Below are 22649 nucleotides of genomic sequence, written 5' to 3'. Positions count from 1 at the left end.
ACATTTGGGTTGGTTCCAAGTCTTTGCTATTGTGAATAATGCCGCGATAAACATATGTGTGCATGTGTCTTTATAGCAGCATGATTTATAATCCTTTGGGTATATACCCAGTAATGGGATGGCTGGGTCAAATGGTATTTCTAGTTCTAGATCCCTGAGGAATCGCCACACTGACTTCCACAATGGTTGAAGTAGTTTACAGTCCCAGCAACAGTGTAAAAGTGTTCCTATTTCTCCACATCCTCTCCAGCACCTATTGTTTCCGGACTTTTTAATGATTGCCATTCTAACTGGTGTGAAATGGTCTCTCATTGTGGTTTTGATTTGCATTTCTCTGATGGCCAGTGATGATGAGCATTTTTTCATGCGTCTTTTGGCTGCATAAATGTCTTCTTTTGAGAAGTGTCTGTTCATGTCCTTTGCCCACTTTTTGATGGGGTTGTTTGTTTTTTTCTTGTAAATTTGTTTGAGTTCATTGTAGATTCTGGATATTAGCCTTTTGTCAGATGAGTAGATTGCGAAAATTTTCTCCCATTTTGTAGGTTGCCTGTTCACTCTAATGGTAGTTTCTTTTGCTGTGCAGAAGCTCTTTAGTTTAATTAGATCCCATTTGTCAATTTTGGCTTTTGTTGCCATTGCTTTTGGTGTTTTAGACATGAAGTCCTTGCCCATGCCTGTGTCCTGAATGGTAATGCCTAGGTTTTCTTCTAGGGTTTTTACGGTTTTAGGTCTAACGTTTAAGTCTTTAATCCATCTTGAATTGATTTTTGTATAAGGTGTAAGGAAGGGATCCAGTTTCAGCTTTCTACATAAGGCTAGCCAGTTTTCCCAGCACCATTTATTAAATAGGGAATCCTTTCCCCATTGCTTGTTTTTCTCAGGTTTGTCAAAGATCAGATGGTTGTAGATAAGTGGCGTTATTTCTGAGGGCTCTGTTCTGTTCCATTGATCTATATCTCTGTTTTGGTACCAGTACCATGCTGTTTTGGTTACTGTAGCCTTGTAGTATAGTTTGAAGTCAGGTAGTGTGATGCCTCCAGCTTTGTTCTTTTGGCTTAGGATTGACTTGGCGATGCGGACTCTTTTTTGGTTCCATATGAACTTTAAAGTAGTTTTTTCCAATTCTGTGAAGAAAGTCATTGGTAGCTTGATAAGGATGGCATTGAATCTGTAAATTACCTTGGGCAGTATGGCCATTTTCACGATATTGATTCTTCCTACCCTTGAGCATGGAATGTTTTTCCATTTGTTTGTATCCTCTTTTATTTCCTTGAGCAGTGGTTTGTAGTTCTCCTTGAAGAGGTCCTTCACATCCCTTGTAAGTTGGATTCCTAGGTATTTTATTCTCTTTGAAGCAATTGTGAATGGGAGTTCACTCATGATTTGGCTCTCTGTTTGTCTGTTGTTGGTGTATAAGAATGCTTGTGATTTTTGTACATTGATTTTGTATCCTGAGACTTTGCTGAAGTTGCTTATCAGCTTAAGGAGATTTTGGACTGAGACAGTGGGGTTTTCTAAATATACAATCATGTCATCTGCAAACAGGGACAATTTGACTTCCTCTTTTCCTAATTGAATACCCTTTATTTCCTTCTCCTGCCTAATTGCCCTGGCCAGAACTTCCAACACTATGTTGAATAGGAGTGGTGAGAGAGGGCATCCGTGTCTTGTGCCAGTTTTCAAAGGGAATGCTTCCAGTTTTTGCCCATTCAGTATGATATTGGCTGTGGGTTTGTCATAGATAGCTCTTATTATTTTGAGATATGTCTCTCTGGGACTTTTTCATCTTTTTTTTTTTTTTTTTTTTTTTTTTTGAGACAGAGTCTTCCTCTGTCACCCAGGCTGGAGTGCAGTGGCATGATCTCAGCTCACTGTAGCGTCTGCCTCCTGGGTTCAAGTGATTGTCCTACCCCAGCCTCCCGAGTAGTTGGGATTACAGGCATGTGGTACCACCCCTGGCTAATTTTTGTGCTTTTAGTAGAGACGGGGTTCCACTATGATGGCCAGGATGGTTTTGAACTCCTGACCTCATGATCTGGCTGTCTTGGCCTCCCACAGTACTGGGATTATAGGCATGAGCCACTATTTTCTAGCCTACTTTTTCATCTTTTAAAAGTCATGTCCACTGAACAACTCTTTTCTCCCTTCTCCTGGCCCCTGGCAGCTATCATTCTATTTTCTGTTTTCTAGGAATTTAACTGCTTTAAATATCTCCTATAAGTGTAATCATGTAGTATTTATCTTTTTGTTACACTGGCTTATTTCACTTAGCATAATGTCTTTAAGTTTTATCCATGCTTTAGCATAAGACAGAATTTTCCTTTTTGTATTTTTTATTTTTATTTTTTTATTTTAATTTATTTGTTTATTTTATTATTTTTTTTTTAGTATTTATTGATCATTCTTGGGTGTTTCTCGGAGAGGGGAATGTGGCAGGGTCATAGGGTAATAATGGAGAGAAGGTCAGCAGATAAACATGAGAACAAAGGTCTCTGGTTTTCCTAGGCAGAGGTCCCTTCGGCCTTTGGCCCTGTTTGTGTCCCTGGGTAATTGAGATTAGGGAGTGGTGATGACTCTTAATGAGCATGCTGTCTTCAAGCATCTGTTTAACCAAGCACATCTTGCACCGCCCTTAATCCATTTAACCCTGAGTTGACACAGCACATGTTTCAGAGAGCAGGGGGTTGGGGGTAAGGTTATAGATTAACAGCATCCCAAGGCAGAAGAATTTTTCTTAGTACAGAACAAAATGGAGTCTCCTATGTCTACTTCTTTCTACACAGACACAGTAACAATCTGATCTCTCTTTTCCCCACATTTCCCCCTTTTCTTTTTTTTCGACAAAACCACCATCGTCATCATGGCCTGTTCTTGATGGTCGCTGTCTCTTCGGAGCTGTTGGGTACACTTCCCAGACGCAGCGGCCTGGCAGAGGTGCTCCTCACTTCCCAGACAGGGCGGCGGCCGGGCAGAGGTGCTCCTCACCTCCCAGACGGGGTGGCAGCCAGGCAGAGGCGCTCCTCACATCCCAGATGATGGGCAGCCGGGCAGAGGTGCTCCTCACCTCCCAGACTGGGCAGCCGGGCAGAGGAGCTCCCCACCTCCCAGACGGGGCGGCCAGGCAGAGGCGCTCCCCACCTCCCAGACGAGGAGCGGCCGGGCAGAGGCACCCCCCACTTCCCAGACGGGGCGGCCGGGCAGAGGCGCTCCTCACTTCCCAGACGGGGCGGCTGGGCAGAGTCGCCCACTTCCCCGATGGGGCGGCCGGGCAGAGGCGCTCCCCACCTCCCGGACAAAGGGCAGCCGGGCAGAGGCGCTCCTCACCTCCCAGGTGGGGTGGCCGGGCAGAGGCGCTCCTCACCTCCCAGACGGGGTGGCCGGGCAGAGGCGCCCACTTCCCAGACGGGGCAGCCGGGCAGAGGCGCTCCCCACCTCCCAGACGAAGAGCGGCTGGGCAGAGGTACCCCTCACTTCCCAGGCGGGGCAGCCAGGCAGAGACGCCCTTCCCCTCCCAGACGGGGCGGCAGCCAGGCAGAGGCGCTCCTCACTTCCCAGACGGGGTGGCGGCCGGACAGAGACGCCCCTCACCTCCCAAACGGGGCGGCCGGGCAGAGGTGCTCTTCACCTCCCGGACGGGGCGGCCAGGCAGAGGCACCCCTCACCTCCCAGACGGGGCGGCCAGGCAGAGGCGCCCACTTCCCAGACGGGGCGGCCGGGCAGAGGCGCTCCCCACCTCCCAGACGAAGAGCGGCTGGGCAGAGGTGCCCCTCACTTCCCAGGTGGGGCAGCCGGGCAGAGATGCCCTTCCCCTCCCAGATGGGGCGGCGGCCAGGCAGAGGCGCTCCTCACTTCCCATTCAAGGCAACCGGGTAGAGGCGCTCCTCACTTCCTCCCAGACGGGGCAGCCGGGCAGAGGTGCTCCTCACCTCCCAGATTGGGCGGCCGGGCAGAGGTGCTCCTCACATCCCAGACGATGGGCGGTCAGGCAGAGACGCTCCTTACTTCCTAGATGGGGTGGTGGCCGGGCAGAGGCGCTCCTCACTTCCCATTCGGGGCAGCCAGGCAGAGGTGCTCCTCACTTCCTCCCAGATGGGGCAGCCGGGCAGAGGCGCTCCTCACTTCCCAGATGGGCCAGCCAGGCAGAGGGTCTCCTTACATCCCAGACAATGGGCGGCCAGGCAGAGATGCTGCTCACTTCCTAAATGGGGTGGCGGCTGGGCAGAGACACTCCTCACTTCCCATTCGGGGCAGCCGGGCAGAGGCGCTCCTCACTTCCATACGGGGCAGCCGGGCAGAGGTGCTCCTCACTTCCCAGACGGGGCGGCTGGGCAGAGGCGCTCCTCACATCCCAGACGATGGGCGGCCAGGCAGCAACGTTCCTCACTTCCTAGATGGGGTGGTGGCCAGGCAGAGGCGCTCCTCACTTCCCAGATGGGGTGGCCGGGCAGAGGGTCTCCTCACATCCCAGACGATGGGCGGCCAGGCAGAGATGCTGCTCACTTCCTAGATGGGGTGGCGGGCAGGCAGAGGCTGTAATCTTAGCACTTTGGGAGGCCAAGGCACGCGGCTGGGAGGTGGAGGTTGTAGCGAGCCGAGATCACGCCACTGCACTCCAGCCTGGGCAACATTGAGCATTGAGCGAGCGAGACTCCGTCTGCAATCCCAGCACCTCGGGAGGCCGAGGTGGGCAGATCACCCGAGGCCAGGAGCTGGAGACCAGCCCAGTCAACACGGGGAAACCTCGTTTTCACCAAAAATACATAAACCAGTCAAGAGTGGCGGCACGTGCCTGGAATCCCAGGCACTCGGCAGGCCAAGGCAGGAGAATCACCGGAGCCCGAGGCAGCGATGTTGCAGCAAGCCGATATCATGGCAGTACAGTCCAGGCTCTGCAAGAGAGGGAGACCGTAGAAAGTGGGAGAGGGAGAGGGATTTTCCTTTTTTTAAAGGCAGTGACATTCTATGCAATGCATATGCATGTATACATACAAAATAATGAATGACATTCTATTGTATGCCTATACCACTTTTTTTTTACCCTTTCATTTGTCAATGGACATAGAAGTTGCTTCCACTTCTCAGCTATTGTAAATAATGTTATAATCAACATGGGTGTGCCTTTCTCTGATTTTTTTCCTAGGATAGTGTATTAGTTCGTTTTCACACTGCTGTAAAGAACTACCTGAGACGTAATTTATGAAGAAAAGAGGTTTAATTGACTCAGTCCCACAGACTGTAGAGGAGGCATGGGTGGGGAGGCCTCAGGAAATTTTCAATCATGGTGGAAGGCAAGCACCTTCTTTACATGGCAGAGTAGGAGGGAGAGAGAGAGAAGGGGGAAGTGCTACACACTTTCAAACTACCAGATCTTATGAGAACTCACCATCATGAGAACAGCAAGGGGGATATCTGCCCCCATGATCCAGTCACCTCCCACCAAGTCCCTCCCCCAACACAGGGGATTACAATTCAACATGAGATTTGGGTGGGCATACAGAACCAAACCATATCAGATAGTTATCATAGACTGTTTGATATTATTCTATAGATCTGGGATGCTTTCTTCTGATTTCTCCTTCCTTTTTATTTTTTCTCCCTTTGTGTTTCAATTTGTATAATTTCTATTTATCTGACACCAAATTTACTGATTCTCTCCTTGGTTGATTTGAGTATAGTGATGAGCCTATAGAAAGCTTTCTTCATCTCTGTTATACCATGTATTTTATTTCTACTATTTCCACTAAGTTCTTAAAGTTTCTCTCTGATGGACACACTTGTCTTTTGTTTTCTTTTTTTTTTTTTTTTTGAGACAGAGTCTCGCTCTGTCGCCCAGGCTGGAGTGCAGTGGCACAATCGCGACTCACTGCAACCCCTGCCGCCCGGGTTCACGCCATTCTCCTGCCTCAGCCTCCCGAGTAGCTGAGACTACAGGCGTCCGCCACAACGCCTGGCTAATTTTTTTAATGTATTTTTAGTAGAGATGTGGTTTCACCATGTTAGCCAAGATGGTCTCGATCTCCTTACCTCGTGATGTCTTTTCATCCATGTTGTGTACTTTTTCTATTACAGCTTTAACATATTAATTATGGTTAAGTTCCCCTGTCTGATTATTTTAACATCACCGTCATTTCTGATACTGGTCTGTATTTTGCTGTATCTCTTGACGGTATTATTTTCCTTGCTTTTTTATCTGTTGTAATTTTTATTAAATTCTGGTGGGCATCATGTGTAGGACTGTAGCAAACTGAAGCCAACAGTGTTTGTTACTGAAATGATTATACCTCTTCTGCTTGACTGGTAATGTTGGTGATTTGAACCAATCTAATGAGGAGTTGAGATAAATGTAAGTATTGTTGTTATAGTTGGTTTCTGTTATGGACTGAGTGTTTGTGTCCTTTAAAATTCATATGTTGAAGCCCCCCTCCCCTGTAAATGTAATCATATTTGGAGATTGCACCTTTATGGAGGTAATTAAGGTTAAATGAGGTCATAAGGGTTAAGTCTTGAACCAACAGATTGTATCAATATAAGAAAAGGCACTAGAGAGTTAGCTGTCTGCCATGTGAGAACACAGTGAGAAGGTGACCTTCTACAAGCTAAGAGAGTCCATACTAGGAACCAAATCTCCCAGCACCTTGGTCTGGGACTTCTAGCCTTCAGAAATATGGAAAAATAAATTTCTGTGGTTTAAGCTGCTCAGTCTATGGCATTTTGTTATGCAAACCCTGGCTGACTAAAGTACTGTCAGTGCACCACAGATTTGAAATTCTGCTAGTGTCGTCTTTTGTTTAGGGTGGGTCTGATTTGCCAGAGGATTTTTCTCAGTATTTCTGTTTAACTGTCTACTTTAGGTCTTCTTTGTGCACCTAGGCCTCAGAGGTGGTTTTCTCTATGTTCGTGCCCCTCCCGCAAATGTAGATTACTATTATTTTTTACTTGGTGATAGCTACCCTGGTGCTAGGCTGCAGAGGTATCCTCTATTGTCTTGGCCCAGATTCAATGTTAGGTAGGCTCTGTGATCCTAAGTTTTGGGGAATGGTATTTGTTCAGGGATCCTGCCCCTCTTTCCTGTAGAAGTCAGACTGCCTTCTGCCTTCAGCAAGTGGTTTGCATGAGTTTCCTTCCCACCCCCAGCAGTAGACCTCTAAAGTTAGGACTGCATATGATTTCCTGTCTTCCTTCACCCTCCCAGGGTTAGAGAATATTTTTCTTTATTCTTCTGCCATCCAAAATGGCTTGTCACCTGTTTCTTGGGGACAACGTGATTTGCTGCTCTTACCTCAACAACTTAAGACTTTTGATCCAGAGGGGAAAAGGGTCTTTTTTAGTAGTGGTGCTTCACTTCCTTAATGCCTGTACCTCTGATGGTCACTTTTTCTGGCTTTCTGCCTCTCTCCAGTCTTTTTCTTGATGGCCTGGAAGAAAATGTTGCAAGTGTTTGCAACTTCTGGGAGTTCTATACCCTCACTGGAATCTACACTTTGCCATTAGCTATTTGTTAAAAATTTTAGCTGTATTATTCTAACCCCCTTGTAAGGTAACCCCACCTTCCCATTCCGCTCCATGGGTGAGTCAGTGCTCTCGTTTGTCTTTTTTTTTTTTTTTCGTGGTGTATGTCTTCCTTTAGATTTCAAGTCTGTTGGTTATTATCTCAACACTTTGATGGTTTCATGAAAAGTTGTGATTTTGTAGATTATCTAACTTTTTCTTCCTTTTAGGTGGGAGCAATGCTTCTTCCAGCTTTCTATATCCTAGGTGGAAACTTGAAAGCCCAGAATTTTTTCTCTGGCCCATTCTCTTTTCTCTTTATGGGACCCCAACTACACATTTGTTAAAAACTCTTGGTATTACCTTATGGGTTTCTAATGCTCTATACATTTTTTTTTCCTTTTTAGATACTTTTCTGTATTTTCTTTAATTTAGATATTTTGTATTGGTCTTTGTGAATGTTCATTGCTCTTTTCTTCTGTGATTGTTTATCTGTTGATTAAATCCCATTAATTAAATTTTTTATTTCAGATACTGTGCCTTTTCAGTTTTAGAGTTTTTTTTGTAATTTATCTCCTGAAATACCTAATCTGTTTAGCATTTACGTTCATCTTTTTCTATTGTTTCTTTAGCATATTTATACTTTTTGTTTTAACATGCTTGCTTGCTAATTACAATGACTTGGTCATCTGTGTGTCATCTCCTATTATGTTTTCTCTTGATTGTGCTTCATGTTTTCCTGATATTTTGAGTATGTGTCATAATTTTTTCTTGAATCTAGGGCATTTTATTTAAAGAACCGTGGGAAGTGATGTGTACTATTTTTTGTTTTGTTTTGATCCCCCATGCAGTACATGCCCTTTCCTGTGTTTAGGGTAAGGGACTGAGTTTAGTTGAGCTAGTGCTAGGCTGCAGTCTCAGTTTCAGTGTATCTGTTATTGGCTCAGCATTCCAAGGTGCCTCCTTTTTTATCTTGACAGTTTTTGAGCTGGGGGTGGGGATTTGGTTGCAGGCTCAGATACTGTTGGTTTACTGTTGGTTTATTTGGATCCTGGAATTCACTCACCTAGAGAATGCCGAGATTACCACCTTCTGTCTTCTCAAACGTGAGGGGTTATGTTGCAGGGTGAGTAATATGGGAGACATATTGGACGAAGCAATCTCCTTTTGTGTTGGGATTATTACAGTCTCTAATCCATCCTGCTATCCCACACTGTTGTCTACCGCTTGGCTGATTACTGCTTGCCTGATAAAATGTATTTGTCTAATGGGAAGATCACCTGTATCTAGACTAAGGTGTTTGCCCCAAGGCAGGGAAGCTGTCATGGTTCTCTGCTTACTTATGAAAGTTCAATTTTTATTTTCCTCTGGAATTCTATTCATCAAAGCTTCTTTACTCATTTTAAGCCCCACAGAAAATGTTATAACCATGGGAATAAAGGCCTTTCTTGTGCTCCATCTGAACCTTCAGGAACAGAATTCTTCTTCAGAAATTTTTAGTTATATTGGACTACTCTTTGAAGTCTTTTGACTGTTTACCAACCAGTCTTATACAGAAAGATTAATATTTACCTTCTTTCTATTCTATATCTAGGCCTTTTTAAAATTTTGAACAAATATTTTTAGAGAGGGGCTCTCTTTCTGTCGCCCAAGTTGAAGTGCAGTGGCCTGATCATAGCTAATTGCAGCCTCAAACTCCTGGGCTCAAGCCATCTTCCCACCTCATTCTCCTGAGTAGCTGGGACTATAGACACATGCCACCATGCCCAGCTAATTTTCTTTTTTAAATGTTTTGTAGAAACAGGGTCTGCTATGTTACCCAGACTCATCTCAAACTCTTCCAGCCACAGACTACCAAAGTGCTGGAATTACAGGTGTGAGCCAGCATGCCTGGCCTATATCTAAGTCTTAAGATTAAAAAAAAACAAACAAACAAACTTGATTTCTGTATCTCTTGAGACTTTCTGCTTCTGTTGGCTGAATTCTGCATTTTTGCCATGAAAAATTCTAGATCCTTTTGTAGTTCATAAGCACAATGATTGAGTTTTCATGCTCATGTGTGAGATATGCCTCACTCCAATCTTGTTACAGTGTTAGCACATTACCTATCTGACAGAAAGAAAAAAATTCCTAACACTTGCCAAAAAGAAAAGGAAACTCAAGTGGCATATTTAATTGAAATTCTAAATATGTTTATTTGAGCCATATTCTAGCTAGCATGATTTTATAAAATCCCAACACATCAAAATTTAAGATTTTAACATATAAATTTGGAATGAGTCTTCATGGCATAGGGGTAGGACCAGTGTTGGTATATATATGGTGACTTTATAAAAAGTCTCCCTCTTTGAATGGACAGATTATAAAAAGGTGCCCTTTCCTGTTCTAGGCTTGTTGCCTGATTTCAGCCCTCACTTTACCCATTGGCTAGATGCCCTGGTACTATCTATACAGTTGTATACAGTGCATTTGAATCAGCAAATATTTTAGTTGCTTTTAGACAAGAGAGACTTATAAAAAATTACCAAGTAGGAAATTCATATATGGCCACTGTTAACACATATGTTCTTTTCTGGTTTTAAAAGTGGGGTCAATTCGTGCTATTGCTTTTAACTTGCTTCTTATAACTATAAGTTAACATCTTACAGAAAGCCTATTACTGAGGACTTTTTATATAAATTGACACATATGTTTTATGTATTATAAAGCCCGAGGGTGCCAAAAGAGGTAGTGGTTGGAGACACTAAAATGAAGGCATTTGGAATTTGTGTTCTGGTGCTTTGCTGTAATAAGTACTGAAACATGTTGGTTGAATGTTAAAATTTCTGAAATAAGTAAAAGTAAACCCTTAAGTTTAATGGAAGTAGTTTACCTGTCACTTCAGGAACAAATCTATTTAATGAAGCAAGGTTTACTATTATTAAAGCATTAAACAATTTCTGATTTTTGTTCCATAGGTATACTGCAACATCCAGATGGCACAGTTTTGAAACAGTTACAACCACCTCCAAGGGGCCCAAGAGAGCTGGAATTCTATAATATGGTAAGTGAGGTAAGATTTGTTTTGTTGTCTTCAAAGTGTTTTTCAGAGTTTTCTGGTGGTGACTCACAGTAAGACACATATTTGACAGCATAGTCACTGTGTGTATGTAACGGAAACAAAAGCTTCATGGAAAGCAGTGCGTATCTTTACTGTATGTGATGCAGTCTAGTATTTTCTATTCTATTTCAATTCTTAGATTCTTCTTCTGTGTTTATGGTGGATACTTCTTCTCAGGTTAAGGAAATTAAAATTACCCTCTGTGTGAGGCAACATTTTGTCAAGAAACAAATGGTATGCTCTGTTGGTTTCATAAAGGGACTATTTACAAAGGTAAGGTTAGAGCTTATGGCAACCTGCAAGAGATGTTATAATGTTATACCATCCCTGGGCCTGAAGTGGAGAGAATGGTTCCTGGAGCCTAGGGAAGGTAATTTTATGAGAAGACATGACCTGTTAAGGAGGGAGCTAGAAAAGTAAATAACTGATCTCAACTCTTCTCATACCCTCCAGTCTCTTGTTTGTGTCTTGTAAGGGCAAGAGGGCAAGGGATCTCATTGATGCAGTTGATTCAAGTCAGCCTCTTGGGTGGAGAAGGGTGGAATGGGAAAGGGACGATACATAGCATCTTTTCTAGTTTGATTTTTTCTTTTTTGAGATAGGGTCTGGCTCTGTTGCCCAGGCTGAAGTGCAGTGGCATGATGTTGATTCATTGCAACCTCTGCCTCCCAGGCTCAAGCTATTCTCCCACCTCAGCCTGTGCCTCCTAAGTGGCTGGAACTACAGGCGTGTGCCACGAAGCCCGGCTAATTTTTGTATTTTTTGTAGAGATGGGGTCTCACTTTGTTGTCCAGGCTGGTCTTAAACACTTAAGCTCAAGTGATCCTCTTACCTCAGCATCTCCCCACGCCAACCCAACCTCCCCACAGTAGCTGGAACTACAGGCACAGGCCAGCAAGCCTGGCTAATTTTAAAACAGTTTTTTTTTTGTAGAGATAGGGTTTCACCAGTTGTCCAGGCTGGTCTTGAACTCCTGGGCTCAAGCGATCCTCCTGCCTCTGCCTCCCAAAGTTCTGTGATTACGGGCATGAGCCACGACACCTGGCCCTTCTAGTTTTCAGAAACAATTTAATGCATGAGTGAATATTGAATAGTTTCCAGCTGCCTTTTTGGTATCTGTTGAAATGATCATATGAATTTCCTTCTTTAATCTGTTAATATGGTAAAGTACAAAAATAGATTTCTGTATCATCACCTTTCATTTCTGAAATAAAACCTACTTAAGTCTTTTTAATTTTTTAATACTATGCATTGCGAGATTTTGCTTGGGAGTGCTTAAGATCTTTTCCAGCTGTGTGCACAAATGAAATTAAACTCTTATTTTCTTCACATATTATCTTTATCTGCTTTTGATATGTTTCATTTAGCTTCATAAATGTGTCCAGGAGCCTTTTCGTATCTATTTTGTTAAAGAATTTGCATCAGATAAGAGTTTTGTTCTTTAGGTATGGTGGCTTATGCCTATAATCTCAGTACTTTGGGAGGCCAAGACAGGTGGATCGCTTGAGGTCAGGAGTTCAAGATCAACCTGGTCAACATGGTGAAACCCCGTCTCTACCAAAAAAAAAGAATTAACCCACTGTGGGTAGCACGTATCTGTAATCCCAGCTACTTGGGAGACTGAGGCAGGAAATCATTTGAACCCGGGAGGTGGAGGTTGCAGTAAGTCAAGATTGCACCACTGTACTCCAGCATGGGGGGACAGGGTGAGACTCTCTCTAAAAAAAAAAAAAAGTTCTTTAAGAAGTTCTTTAAGAGTTTTGTTCCTTAAAGGCTTGATAGAACTTACCTATAAATTTGTCACAACAGCCTACTGGTTGTCTCTCTCTCTTTCTTTTTCTTTTTTTTAAAATTTTTTATTACACTTTAATTTCTAGGATACATGTGCACAACGTGCAGGTTTGATACATAAGTATACATGTGCCATGTTGGTTTGCTGCACCCATCAACTCGTCATTTACATTAGGTATTTCTCATAAAGCTATCCCTCCCCAGCCCCGCAGCCCCTGACAGGCCCCGGTGCGTGATATTCCCCTGTGTCCAAGTGATCTCTTTGTTCAATTCCCACCTATTAGTGAGAACATGTGGTGTTTGGTTTTCTGTCCTTGTGATAGTTTTCTGAGAATGATGGTTTCCAGCTTCATCCATGTCCCTGCAAGGGACATGAACTCATTCTTTTTTATGGCTGCATAGTATTCCATGGTGTATATGCGCCACATTTTCTTAATCCAGTCTATCATTGAGGGACATTTGGGTTGGTTCCAAGTCTTTGCTATTGTGAATAGTGCTGCAGTAAACATATGTCTACATGTATCTTTATAGTAGCATGATTTATAATCCTTTGGGTATACATCCAGTAATGGGATTGCTGGGTCAAATGGTAATTCTAGTTCTAGATCCTTGAGGAATCGCCACACTGTCTTCCACATGGTTGAACTAATTTACACTCCCACCAACAGTGTAAAAGTGTTCCTATTTCTCCACATCCTCTCCAGCATCTGTTGTTTCCTGACTTTTTAATGATTGCCATTCTAACTGGTGTGAGTTGGTATCTCATTGTGGTTTTGATTTGCATTTCTCTGATGACCAGTGCTGATGAGCATTTTTTCATGTGTCTGTTGACTGCCTAGATGTCTTCTTTTGAGAAGTGTCTGTTCATATCCTTTGCCCACTTTTTGACCGGGTTGTTTGTTTTTTTCTAGTAAATTTATTTGAGTTCTTTGTAGATTCTGGATATTAGCCCTTTGTCAGATGGGTAGATTGCAAAAATTTTCTCCCATCCTGTAGGTTGCCTGTTCACTCTGATGGTAGTTTCTTTTGCCATGCAGAAGCTCTTCAGTTTAATTAGATCCCATTTGTCTATTTTGGCTTTTGTTGTCATTGCTTTTGGTGTTTTAGTCATGAATTCCTTGCCAATGCCTATATCCTGAATGGTATTGTCTAGGTTTTCTGCTAGGGTTTTTATGGTTTTAGGTCTAACATTTAAGTTTTTAATCCATCTTGAATTAATTTTTGTATAAGTTGTAAGGAAGGGATCCAGTTTCAGCTTTCTCCATATGGCTAGCCAGTTTTCTCAGCACCATTTATTAAATAGGGAATCCTTTCCCCATTTCTTGTTTTTGTCAGGTTTGTCAAAAGATCAGATGGTTGTGGATGTGTGGTGTTATTTCTGAGGACTCTGTTCTGTTCCATTGATCTATATCTCTGTTTTGGTACCAGTACCATGCTGTTTTGGTTACTGTAGCCTTGAAGTATAGTTTGAAGTCAGGTAGCATAATGGCCCCAGTTTTGTTCTTTTTGCTTAGGATTGTCTTAGCAATGGGGGCTCTTTTTTGGTTCCATATGATCTTTAAAGTAGTTTTTTCCAATTCTGTGAAGAAAGTCATTTGTAGCTTGATGAGGATGACATTGAATCTGTAAATTACTTTGGGCAGTATGGCCATTTTCACATATTGATTCTTCCTGTCCATGAGCATGGAATATTCTTCCCTTTGTTTGTGTCCTCTTTTATTTTGTTGAGCGGTGGTTTGTAGTTCTCCTTGAAGAGGTCCTTCACATCCCTTGTAAGTTGGATTCCTAGGTATTTTATTCTCTTTGTAGCAATTGTGAATGGGAGTTCACTCATGATTTGGCTCTCTGTTTGTCTGTTAATGGTGTATAGGAATGCTTGTGATTTTTGCACATTGATTTTGTATCCTGAGACTTTGCTGAAGTTGCTTATTAGCATAAGATTTTGGGCTGAGACAATGGGGTTTTCTAAATATACAATCATGTCATCTACAAACAGGGACAATTTGACTTCCTCATTTCCTAACTGAATACCTTTCACTTCTTTCTCCTGCCTGATTGCCCTGGCCAGAACTCCCAACACTATGTTGAATCGAGTGGTGAGAGAGGGCATCCTTGTCTTGTGCCAGTTTTCAAAGGGAATGCTTCCAGTTTTTGCCCATTCCGTGTGATATTGGCAGTGGGCTTGTCATAAATAGCTCTTATTATTTTGAGATACATTCCATCAATATCTAGTTTATTGAGAGTTTTTTGCATGAAGGGCTGTTGAATTTTCTTGAAGGCCTTTTCTTCATCTCTTGAGATAATCGTGTTTTTTGTCATTGGTTCTGTTTATGTGATGGATTACGTTTATTGATTTGCGTATGTTAAACTAGCTTTGCATCCCAGAGATGAAGCCAACTTGATCATGGTGGATAAGCTTTTTGATATGCTGCTGGATTTGGTTTGCCAGTATTTTATTGAGGATTTTTGCATCGACATTCATCAGGGACGTTAGTCTAAAATTCCCTTTTTTTTTGTTATGTCTCTGCCAGGCTTTGGTATCAGGATGATGTTGGCCTCATAAAATGAGTTAGGGAGGATTCCCTCTTTTTCTATTGATTGGAATAGTTTTAGAAGGAATGGTACCAGCTCCTCTTTGTACTTCTGGTAGAATTCGGCTGTGAATCCATCTGGTCCTGGACTTTTTTTTGGTTGGTAGGCTATTAATTATTGCCTCAATTTCAGAGCCTGTTATTGGTCTATTCAGAGGTTCAACTTCTTCCTAGTTTAGTCTTAGCAGGGTGTATATGTCCATGAATTTATCCATTTCTAGATTTTCTAGTTTATTTGCATAGAGGTGTTTATAGTATTCTCTGATGGTAGTTTGTATTTCTGTGGGATCAGTTGTGATATTCCCTTTATCATTTTTTATTGCATCTATTTGATTCTTCTCTCTTTATTAATCTTGCTAGTGGTCTATCAGTTTTGTTGATCTTTTCAAAAAACCAGCTCCTGGATTCATTGATTATTTGAAGGGTTTTTTGTGTCTGTCCCTTTCAGCTCTGCTCTAATCTTAGTTATTTTTTGCCTTCTGCTAGCTTTTGAATGTGTTTGCTCTTGCTTCTCTAGTTCTTTCAATTGTGATGTTAGGGTGTCGATTTTAGATCTTTCCTGCTTTCTCTTGTGGGCATTTAGTGCTATAAATTTCCCTCTACACACTGCTTTAGATGTGTCCCAGAGAGTCTTGTATGTTGTGTCTTTGTTCTCATTGGTTTCAAAGAACATCTTTATTTCTGCTTTCATTTCGTTATGTACCCAGTTGTCATTCAGGAGCAAGTTGTTCAGTTTCCATGTAGTTGTGCAGTTTTGAGTGAGTTTCTTAATCCTGAGTTCTAATTTGATTGCACTGTGGTCTGAGAGACAGTTTGTTATGATTTCTGTTCTTTTACGTTTGCTAAGGAGTGCTTTACTTCCAATTATGTGGTCAATTTTAGAATAAGTGTGATGTGCTGAGAAGAATGTATGTTCTGTTAATTTGGGGTGGAGAGTTCTGTAGATGTCTATTAGGTCTGCTTGTTGCAGAGCTGAGTTCAACTCCTGGATATCCTTATTAACCTTCTGTCTCATTGATATGTCTTAATATTGACAGCGGGGTGTTAAAGTCTCCCATTGTTATTGTGTGGGGGTCTAAGTCTCTTTTTAGGTCTCTCAGGACTTGCCTTATGAATCTGGGTGCTCCTGTATTGGGTGCATATATATTTAGGATAGTTAACTCTTCTTGTTGAATTGAGTGATCCCTGTACTCTTGTGTAATGGCCTTTTTTGTCTGTTTTGATCTTTGTTGGTTTAAAGTCTGTTTTATCAGAGACTAGGATTGCAACTCCTGCTTTTTTTTTGCTTTCCATTTGCTTGGTAGATCCTCCTCCATCCCTTTATTTTGAGCCTATGTGCATCTTTGCATGTGAGATGGGTCTCCTGAATACGGTACACCAATGGGTCTTGATTCTTTATCCAATTTGCCAGTCTGTGTCTTTTAATTGGGGCATTTAGCCCATTTACATTTAAGGTTAATATTGTTATATGTGAATTTGATCCTGTCATTATGATGTTCGCTGGTTATTTTGCCCATTAATTGATGCAGTTTTTTCATAGCATCGATGGTCTATACAATTTGGTGTGTTTTTGCAGTGGCTGGTACTGGTTGTTTCTTTCCATGTTTAGTGCTTCCTTGAGGAGCTCTTGTAAGGCAGGCCTGGTGGTGACAGAGTCTCTCAGCATTTACTTGTCTGTAAAGGATTTTATTTCTCCTTCACTTACGAAGCTTAGTTTGGCTGGATATGAAATTCTGGGTTGAAAATTCTTTTCTTTAAGTATGTTGAATGTTGGCCCCCACTCTCTTCTGGCTTTAGGGTTTCTGCCGAGAGATCCACTGTTAGTCTGATGGGCTTCCCTTTGTGGGTAACTTAACCTTTCTCTCTGGCTGTCCTTGACACTTTTTCCTTCATTTCAACCTTGGTGAATCTGACAATTATGTGTCTTGGGGTTGCTCTTCTCGAGGAGTATGTTTGTGGCATTCTCCGTATTTCCTGAATTTAAATGTTGGCCTGCCTTGCTAGATTGGGGAAGTTCTCCTGGATAATATCCTGGAGAGTGTTTTCTAACTTGGTTCCATTCTCCCCATCGCTTCCAGGTATACCAGTCAAATGTAGATTTGGTCTTTTCACATAGTCCCATATTTCTTGGAGGCTTTGTTCATTTCTTTTTACTCTTTTTTCTCTAACCTTGTCGTCTTGCTTTATTTCATTGATTTGTTCTTCAGTCACCAATACCCTTTCTTCCACTTGATCGAATTGGGTATTGAAGCTTGTGCATGAATCATGAAGTTCTCTTGCCATGGTTTTCAGCCCCATCAGGTCATTTAAGGTCTTCTCTACACTGTTTATTCTAGTTAGCGATTCATCTAATCTTTTTTCAAGGTTTTTAGCTTCCTTATGATGGGTTCGAACATCCTCCTTTAGCTCGGAGAAGTTTGTTATTACCAACCTTGTGAAGCCTACTTCTATCAACTCGTCAAAGTCATTCTCTGTCCAGCTTTGTTCCATTGCTGGGGAGGAGCTGTGATCCTTTGGAGGAGAGGAGGCACTCTGATTTTTAGAATTTTCTGCTTTTCTGCTCTGGTTTCTCCCCATCTTTGTGGTTTTATCTACCTTTGGTCTTTGATGTTGGTGACCTACAGATGGGATTTTGGTGTAGATGACCTTTTTGTTGATGTTGATGCTATTCCTTTTTGTTTGTTAGTTTTCCTTCTAACAGTCAGGTCCCTCAGCTCCAGGTCTGTTGGAGTTTGCTGGAGGTCCACTCCAGACCCTGTTTGCCTGGGTATCACCAGTGGAGGCTGCAGAACAGCAAATGTTGCAGAACAGCAAATATTGCTGCCTGATCCTTCCTCTGGAAGCTTTGTCCGAGAGGGGCAGCCGCCTATATGAGGTGTCTGTTGGCCCCTACTGGGGGCTGTCTCCCAGTTAGGCTACACGGGGGTCAGGGACCCACTTGAGGGGGCAGTCTGCTTGTTCTCAGAGCTCAAACACCATGCCGGGAGAACCACTGCTCTCTTCAGAGCTGTCAGACGGGACGTTTAAGTCTGCAGAAGTTGTCTGTTGCCTTTTGTTCAGCTATGCCCTGCCCACAGAGGTGGAGTCTAGAGGCAGTAGGCCTTGTTGAGCTGCAGTGGGCTCCACCCAGTTCGAGCTTCCCAGCTTCTTTGTTTACCAAGCCTCAGCAATGGTGGATTCCCCTCCCCCAGCCAGGCTGCTGCCTCGCAGTTTGATCTCAGACTGCTGCGCTAGCAATGAGCAAGGCTCCGTGGGCATGGGACCCACTGAGCCATGCACGGGAGAGAATCTTCTTGTCTGCCAGTTGCTAAGACCTTGGGAAAAGTGCAGTATTTGGACGGGAGTGTCCCGTTTTTCCAGGTAGTCTGTCACGGCTTCCCTTGGCTAGGAAAGGGAAATCCCCCAACTCCTTGTGCTTCCCTGGTGAGGGACCCACTGTCCAGCCAATCCCAATGATGTGAACCAGGTACCTCAGTTTGAAATGCAGAAATCACCCGTCTTCTGCATCGATCACACTGGGAGCTGCAGACCAGAGCTGTTCCTATTCGACCATCTTGGAACACCCCCCTCTTTCTTTTTCTTTCTTTCCTCTTTTTCATGCTTTCTTTCTTTCATTTGTTCCTGGGAAGGATAGATTTCTAACCAGTGATTTGATTTCTTAAAGTTCTTCAGATTTTTATTTTATTTGTTAATGTGATAGTACAATATATTTAGATTACTTTTTTTTTTTTTTTTTTTGAGACGTGGGCTCGCTCTGTTGCCCAGGCTGGAGTGCAGTGGCGCAATCTCTGCTCACTGCAACCTCCACCTCCCAGGTTCAAGTGATTCTCCTGCCTCAGCTTCCTGAGTAGCTAGGATTACAGGTGCATGCCACCCGGCCCAGCTAATTTTTGTATTTTTGGTAGAGACGGGGTTTTGCCATGTTGGCCAGGCTGGTCTGGAACTCCTGACCTCAGGTGATCCACCTACCTCAGCCTCCCAAAGTGCTGGGATTACAGGCGTTAGCCACCATGCCTGGCCTAGATTATTTTTTAAATACAAATTGCCCTCTTGACAAAGCTTTTCCTAGTATTTAAAAAAAAAAATTCTGCTCTATCAGTTGAGAGTCCCTTTTGTTTCCTAATATTGTTTGTTTGCTGCTTCTCTGTTTTTCTCTGTAAGCTTAGCTGCCAGCATTCTTGGAGTTCAGTGGTTGGGGGAGAGAGAAGTAAGCCAAGATTTTTATTTTTCAGGATTTTGAATTTTATTTACTCTCCATGTTTCAGTATAGTAACTCTGTCCTCAGCTCTGCCTCATCCCTGAGTTCTGAGATCCTTTGGTTCAGGTCTTGAGTGAACTTCTGTGAAGCCCAAACATCACTGCTTGGGTTAACACTTTTGTTTCATAGGCATGCAAAACTAAGAAGAATTCCCCTTTTTTTCCTTGAGAGCTCAGCTATGCATTTAAGAAAATATTTGTTATATTTTATTCTACATTTCAAGATAGAAAGGTTTTTAGGTTATCTTACGCTGAGATGGGTGGATCATGAGGTCAGGAGATCGAGACCATCCTGGCTAACACGGTGAAACCTCGTCTCTACTAAAAATATAAAAAATTAGCTGGGTGTGGTGGCGGACACCTGTAGTCCCAGCTACTCGGGAGGCTGAGGCAGGAGAATGGCGTGAACCCAGGAGGCAGAGCTTGCAGTGAGCTGAGATTGCACCACTGCACTGCAGTGTAGGTGACAGAGCGAGACTCCGTCTCAAAAAACAAAACACATACACAAAAAAGAAAGGTTTTTAGGTTATCTTGCCTGGCATGTTGCCGTAAACACCAGTCCCACTACTTTTAAAAAATATTCTAAATAAGAAGAGAAAATTTATCTCTCTTTCATTTCCATTCCAGAATTAAACTATGAGTAGTTTCAAATGAATATTTGTAATTTTTTCTGTGCCTTTACAGAGGTGATACACACATATGTATCTTACTTAATTTCATAGACCTGCTATATATATTTGTATGTAATATGCCTTTTATCTTTTTCATGTATAAATATAGCATGGAGTTCTTTAGATCAGTACACAGAGATCTACTTCATTCCTCCATCTTGTAATTAGCTCATCCTCAGCACTGCACCCACGGTCATTGTGCTAGGAATAGAGGGACGTTCAGGTATACTTACTCTAAATTACCTTGGCCTGGAAGTGACTAATATGAATCACTTCTAACATTTCAACAGGGGAATCTGGGAGATACAATGTACCACTTGGATATTTGGTCTGCCAAGAGTCTGCCACACTTGAGTTTATTCTGAAGAATTATGTTGCATACAACTACTTGACATAAATATGGTTTGGCATATATAATTAGATTCTAATACTAAGTTTTCGTAAGCATTTTACACCAGTAAACTTCATTGATTTTAGATAATTAGGTAGAGAATATTTAGGAAAGATCACTGGATAACATGTCTTACATGCCATTTTGTAAACAAAAAATATTCTGTCTTCTAGGAAAACTAGAATCTAGTTCTAGGATATTAGAATTTTCTAGTATCTTTTAGCATTATTAATGGTTACAAATCAAGGAATTAAATGAGCAGCAATTAGACTTACATTGTGTTAAAGGATTTTTTTTTAAAAAGATAAAAGCAAAAATCACCATGTAGATATAAAATAAATATGTGTTAAAGATTTGCTTTAACATATTATTTAATGAGGGAACCAGATAAATGTTAAAACTTGTTCAAAAGAGAAGTTAAAGAAACACACATTTATCTGGAATAATGGAAGTTTGATGTGAATTTTCATATTGCCACTACATTTCCTCCTCTCAGGGTGCATGGAGGAAAGTCAGAAGAATGTCCTCTAGCCAGAATTTATTTACATGTTTATGGACAAGAGTTATTTTGCATTTGCTATCAGTATCTATAACTTACAAAGTTGTAAAATAGTTCGATAGTAAAAGGCTAGAATTAGATAACCAAGAAGAGTGTACTCTAAATACATAGTTACTCATTGGAGAGACACAGTAATATTTTTTGCTTGTTCCAAATTTACTTGCAATTGAAGCCATACCAGATGAATTATAATTCAAAATAAATTTTATTTGAGAAATGTGCAGGGCAGTTACAAAGCATTGTAAGAATCTAGCAATGTTATATTTCTCTGTTTCAGGTTTATGCTGCTGACTGTTTTGATGGTGTTCTTCTAGAGCTACGAAAATATTTGCCAAAATATTATGGCATCTGGTCACCTCCCACTGCACCAAATGGTAATCTTGTCATAAAAATTATCTTTCAGTTTTAATTCATGAGTGTAGCTTCTTTAAAGGCCTTATGTAAAATTAAAATTTAACTGAGTATGTATTATAAAAACACAAAATATATATGTTTTGCTTTCTAATCTTTCTTTCACTAAATGAAACTTATTAATACTTTTGTTTTCATAACCATTTTTAAAATGGCATATACAAGTAAATGGCCAATCTCTTATAGTTGAATGGAAGCATATATACTTAATACTATCTTAATTTGCAGATGTTCTGTCCTAATTTATTGTGTAGTTTCTTTTCCCATTTTGAGTAATTTTTTAAAAATCAAGAAAAATATTGTCTCTGCATGACTTCCTCCCTGTCTCTTATCCTGTTCCTTCATCCCTCACCTCCAGGCTTTAAATTACAGTCTTTTGAAAAACACTGGTAAGTTTCATAGAGAATAAAATGACCTAAATAGGGCACAGAATTTCTCTTTTTTAAGAGAAATTCAGGTATTAAATAACTAATACCTGAAGCAGTATTTGCCCCCAGAAGGCCTTTGCCAAAACACATACAATTTAATTAAACAAGCAGCTTGCCTGACTGACCATTGACAAAGGTGAATTGAGGGGAAAGGGCTTCAAACTTCAGTGGGTTTAAAAATAACCTATGGTCTTGTTAAAATGCAAATATATAAGGCCAACTCCCAGACATTTTGTTTATACAGGTCTATGTTGGAGTGTAGTGATATGCCTGTTAAATAAAAGCCATGGGTGTTTCTGATGTGGATAGTTCTTGAACCACACTTTGAGGACAGAAAGAGAAGGGGATTCCAGTGTGAGCCTGCCTATTCCTTTTGTCAGTTCTTGTCTTCCTTTAACTTAATGACTTTGTGTGCCAGGTTTCACTAATAGGGAACCCTGGTATCTCTCTGTGAGTATCCTCAGCTAGCTGATAGTAAATCGATGGCTCCCTTGAGTATTTATGATTCCTCTGTACTTTAATTGTATGAAAAAAAGAAAGTGAGCCAAAGCTCTATTAACTGTCTTTTTTCCTCCCTCCCTTAATTCCTTCCTTCTTTTTTGTGGGCTTACAGGTCTTTTTAGTCCTAACTATATCTATTTGTCTATGATTCAGATCAACATTTTGCTTAAATTAGTTTGCAAGTCACTATGATTGCCCTTTGGTCATCATTCCCTATATAATCTCTTGCAAACCCATTTAATGCCTTCCTTTTTTTTCCCTCTTTGCTGTAAGTGGAAGTTTTCAGGAATGCTATAAATGAGATAAAGGAAAGGAGAAGGTACAGTATCTAGATTCCAATGAACTTTGCTACTGATTGCTGTTTAATTTAGAGTAAATCATTATTCCTCAGTAAAGTGACGCTGAAAAATTAATGAAGGTTGCTGAGGATGGTGTTTGATTGAAAATCTACGTAATTAAAT

The 22649-nt window shown here is 41.6% G+C and overlaps 1 protein-coding gene and 1 non-coding gene across 3 annotated transcripts in view; both read left to right on the top strand.

The window, feature by feature from the left end:
* IPMK (inositol polyphosphate multikinase) overlaps positions 1–22649 on the top strand; it is an 80068-nt gene that overhangs the window by 20571 nt on the left and 36848 nt on the right. The window contains exons 2-3 of one of the 2 annotated variants that reach the window (XM_507801.9): positions 10446–10531; positions 21126–21222. In XM_507801.9, coding sequence (XP_507801.2) covers positions 10446–10531; positions 21126–21222 — 183 coding nt within the window. Of the gene's footprint in view, positions 1–10445; positions 10541–21125; positions 21223–22649 lie in introns of both variants that reach the window. The other variant, XM_009458479.5, reaches the window with a different exon arrangement.
* On the top strand, positions 9500–9603 carry LOC112204690 (small nucleolar RNA U13). Its single transcript, XR_002938357.1, has one exon. It is a non-coding gene; the product is annotated as a small nucleolar RNA U13 (small nucleolar RNA).

The sequence above is a fragment of the Pan troglodytes genome, chromosome 8, assembly GCF_028858775.2.
Source record: "Pan troglodytes isolate AG18354 chromosome 8, NHGRI_mPanTro3-v2.0_pri, whole genome shotgun sequence".
NCBI classification, from domain to species: domain Eukaryota; kingdom Metazoa; phylum Chordata; class Mammalia; order Primates; family Hominidae; genus Pan; species Pan troglodytes.
This window is presented reverse-complemented; position numbering and strand designations above follow the sequence as displayed.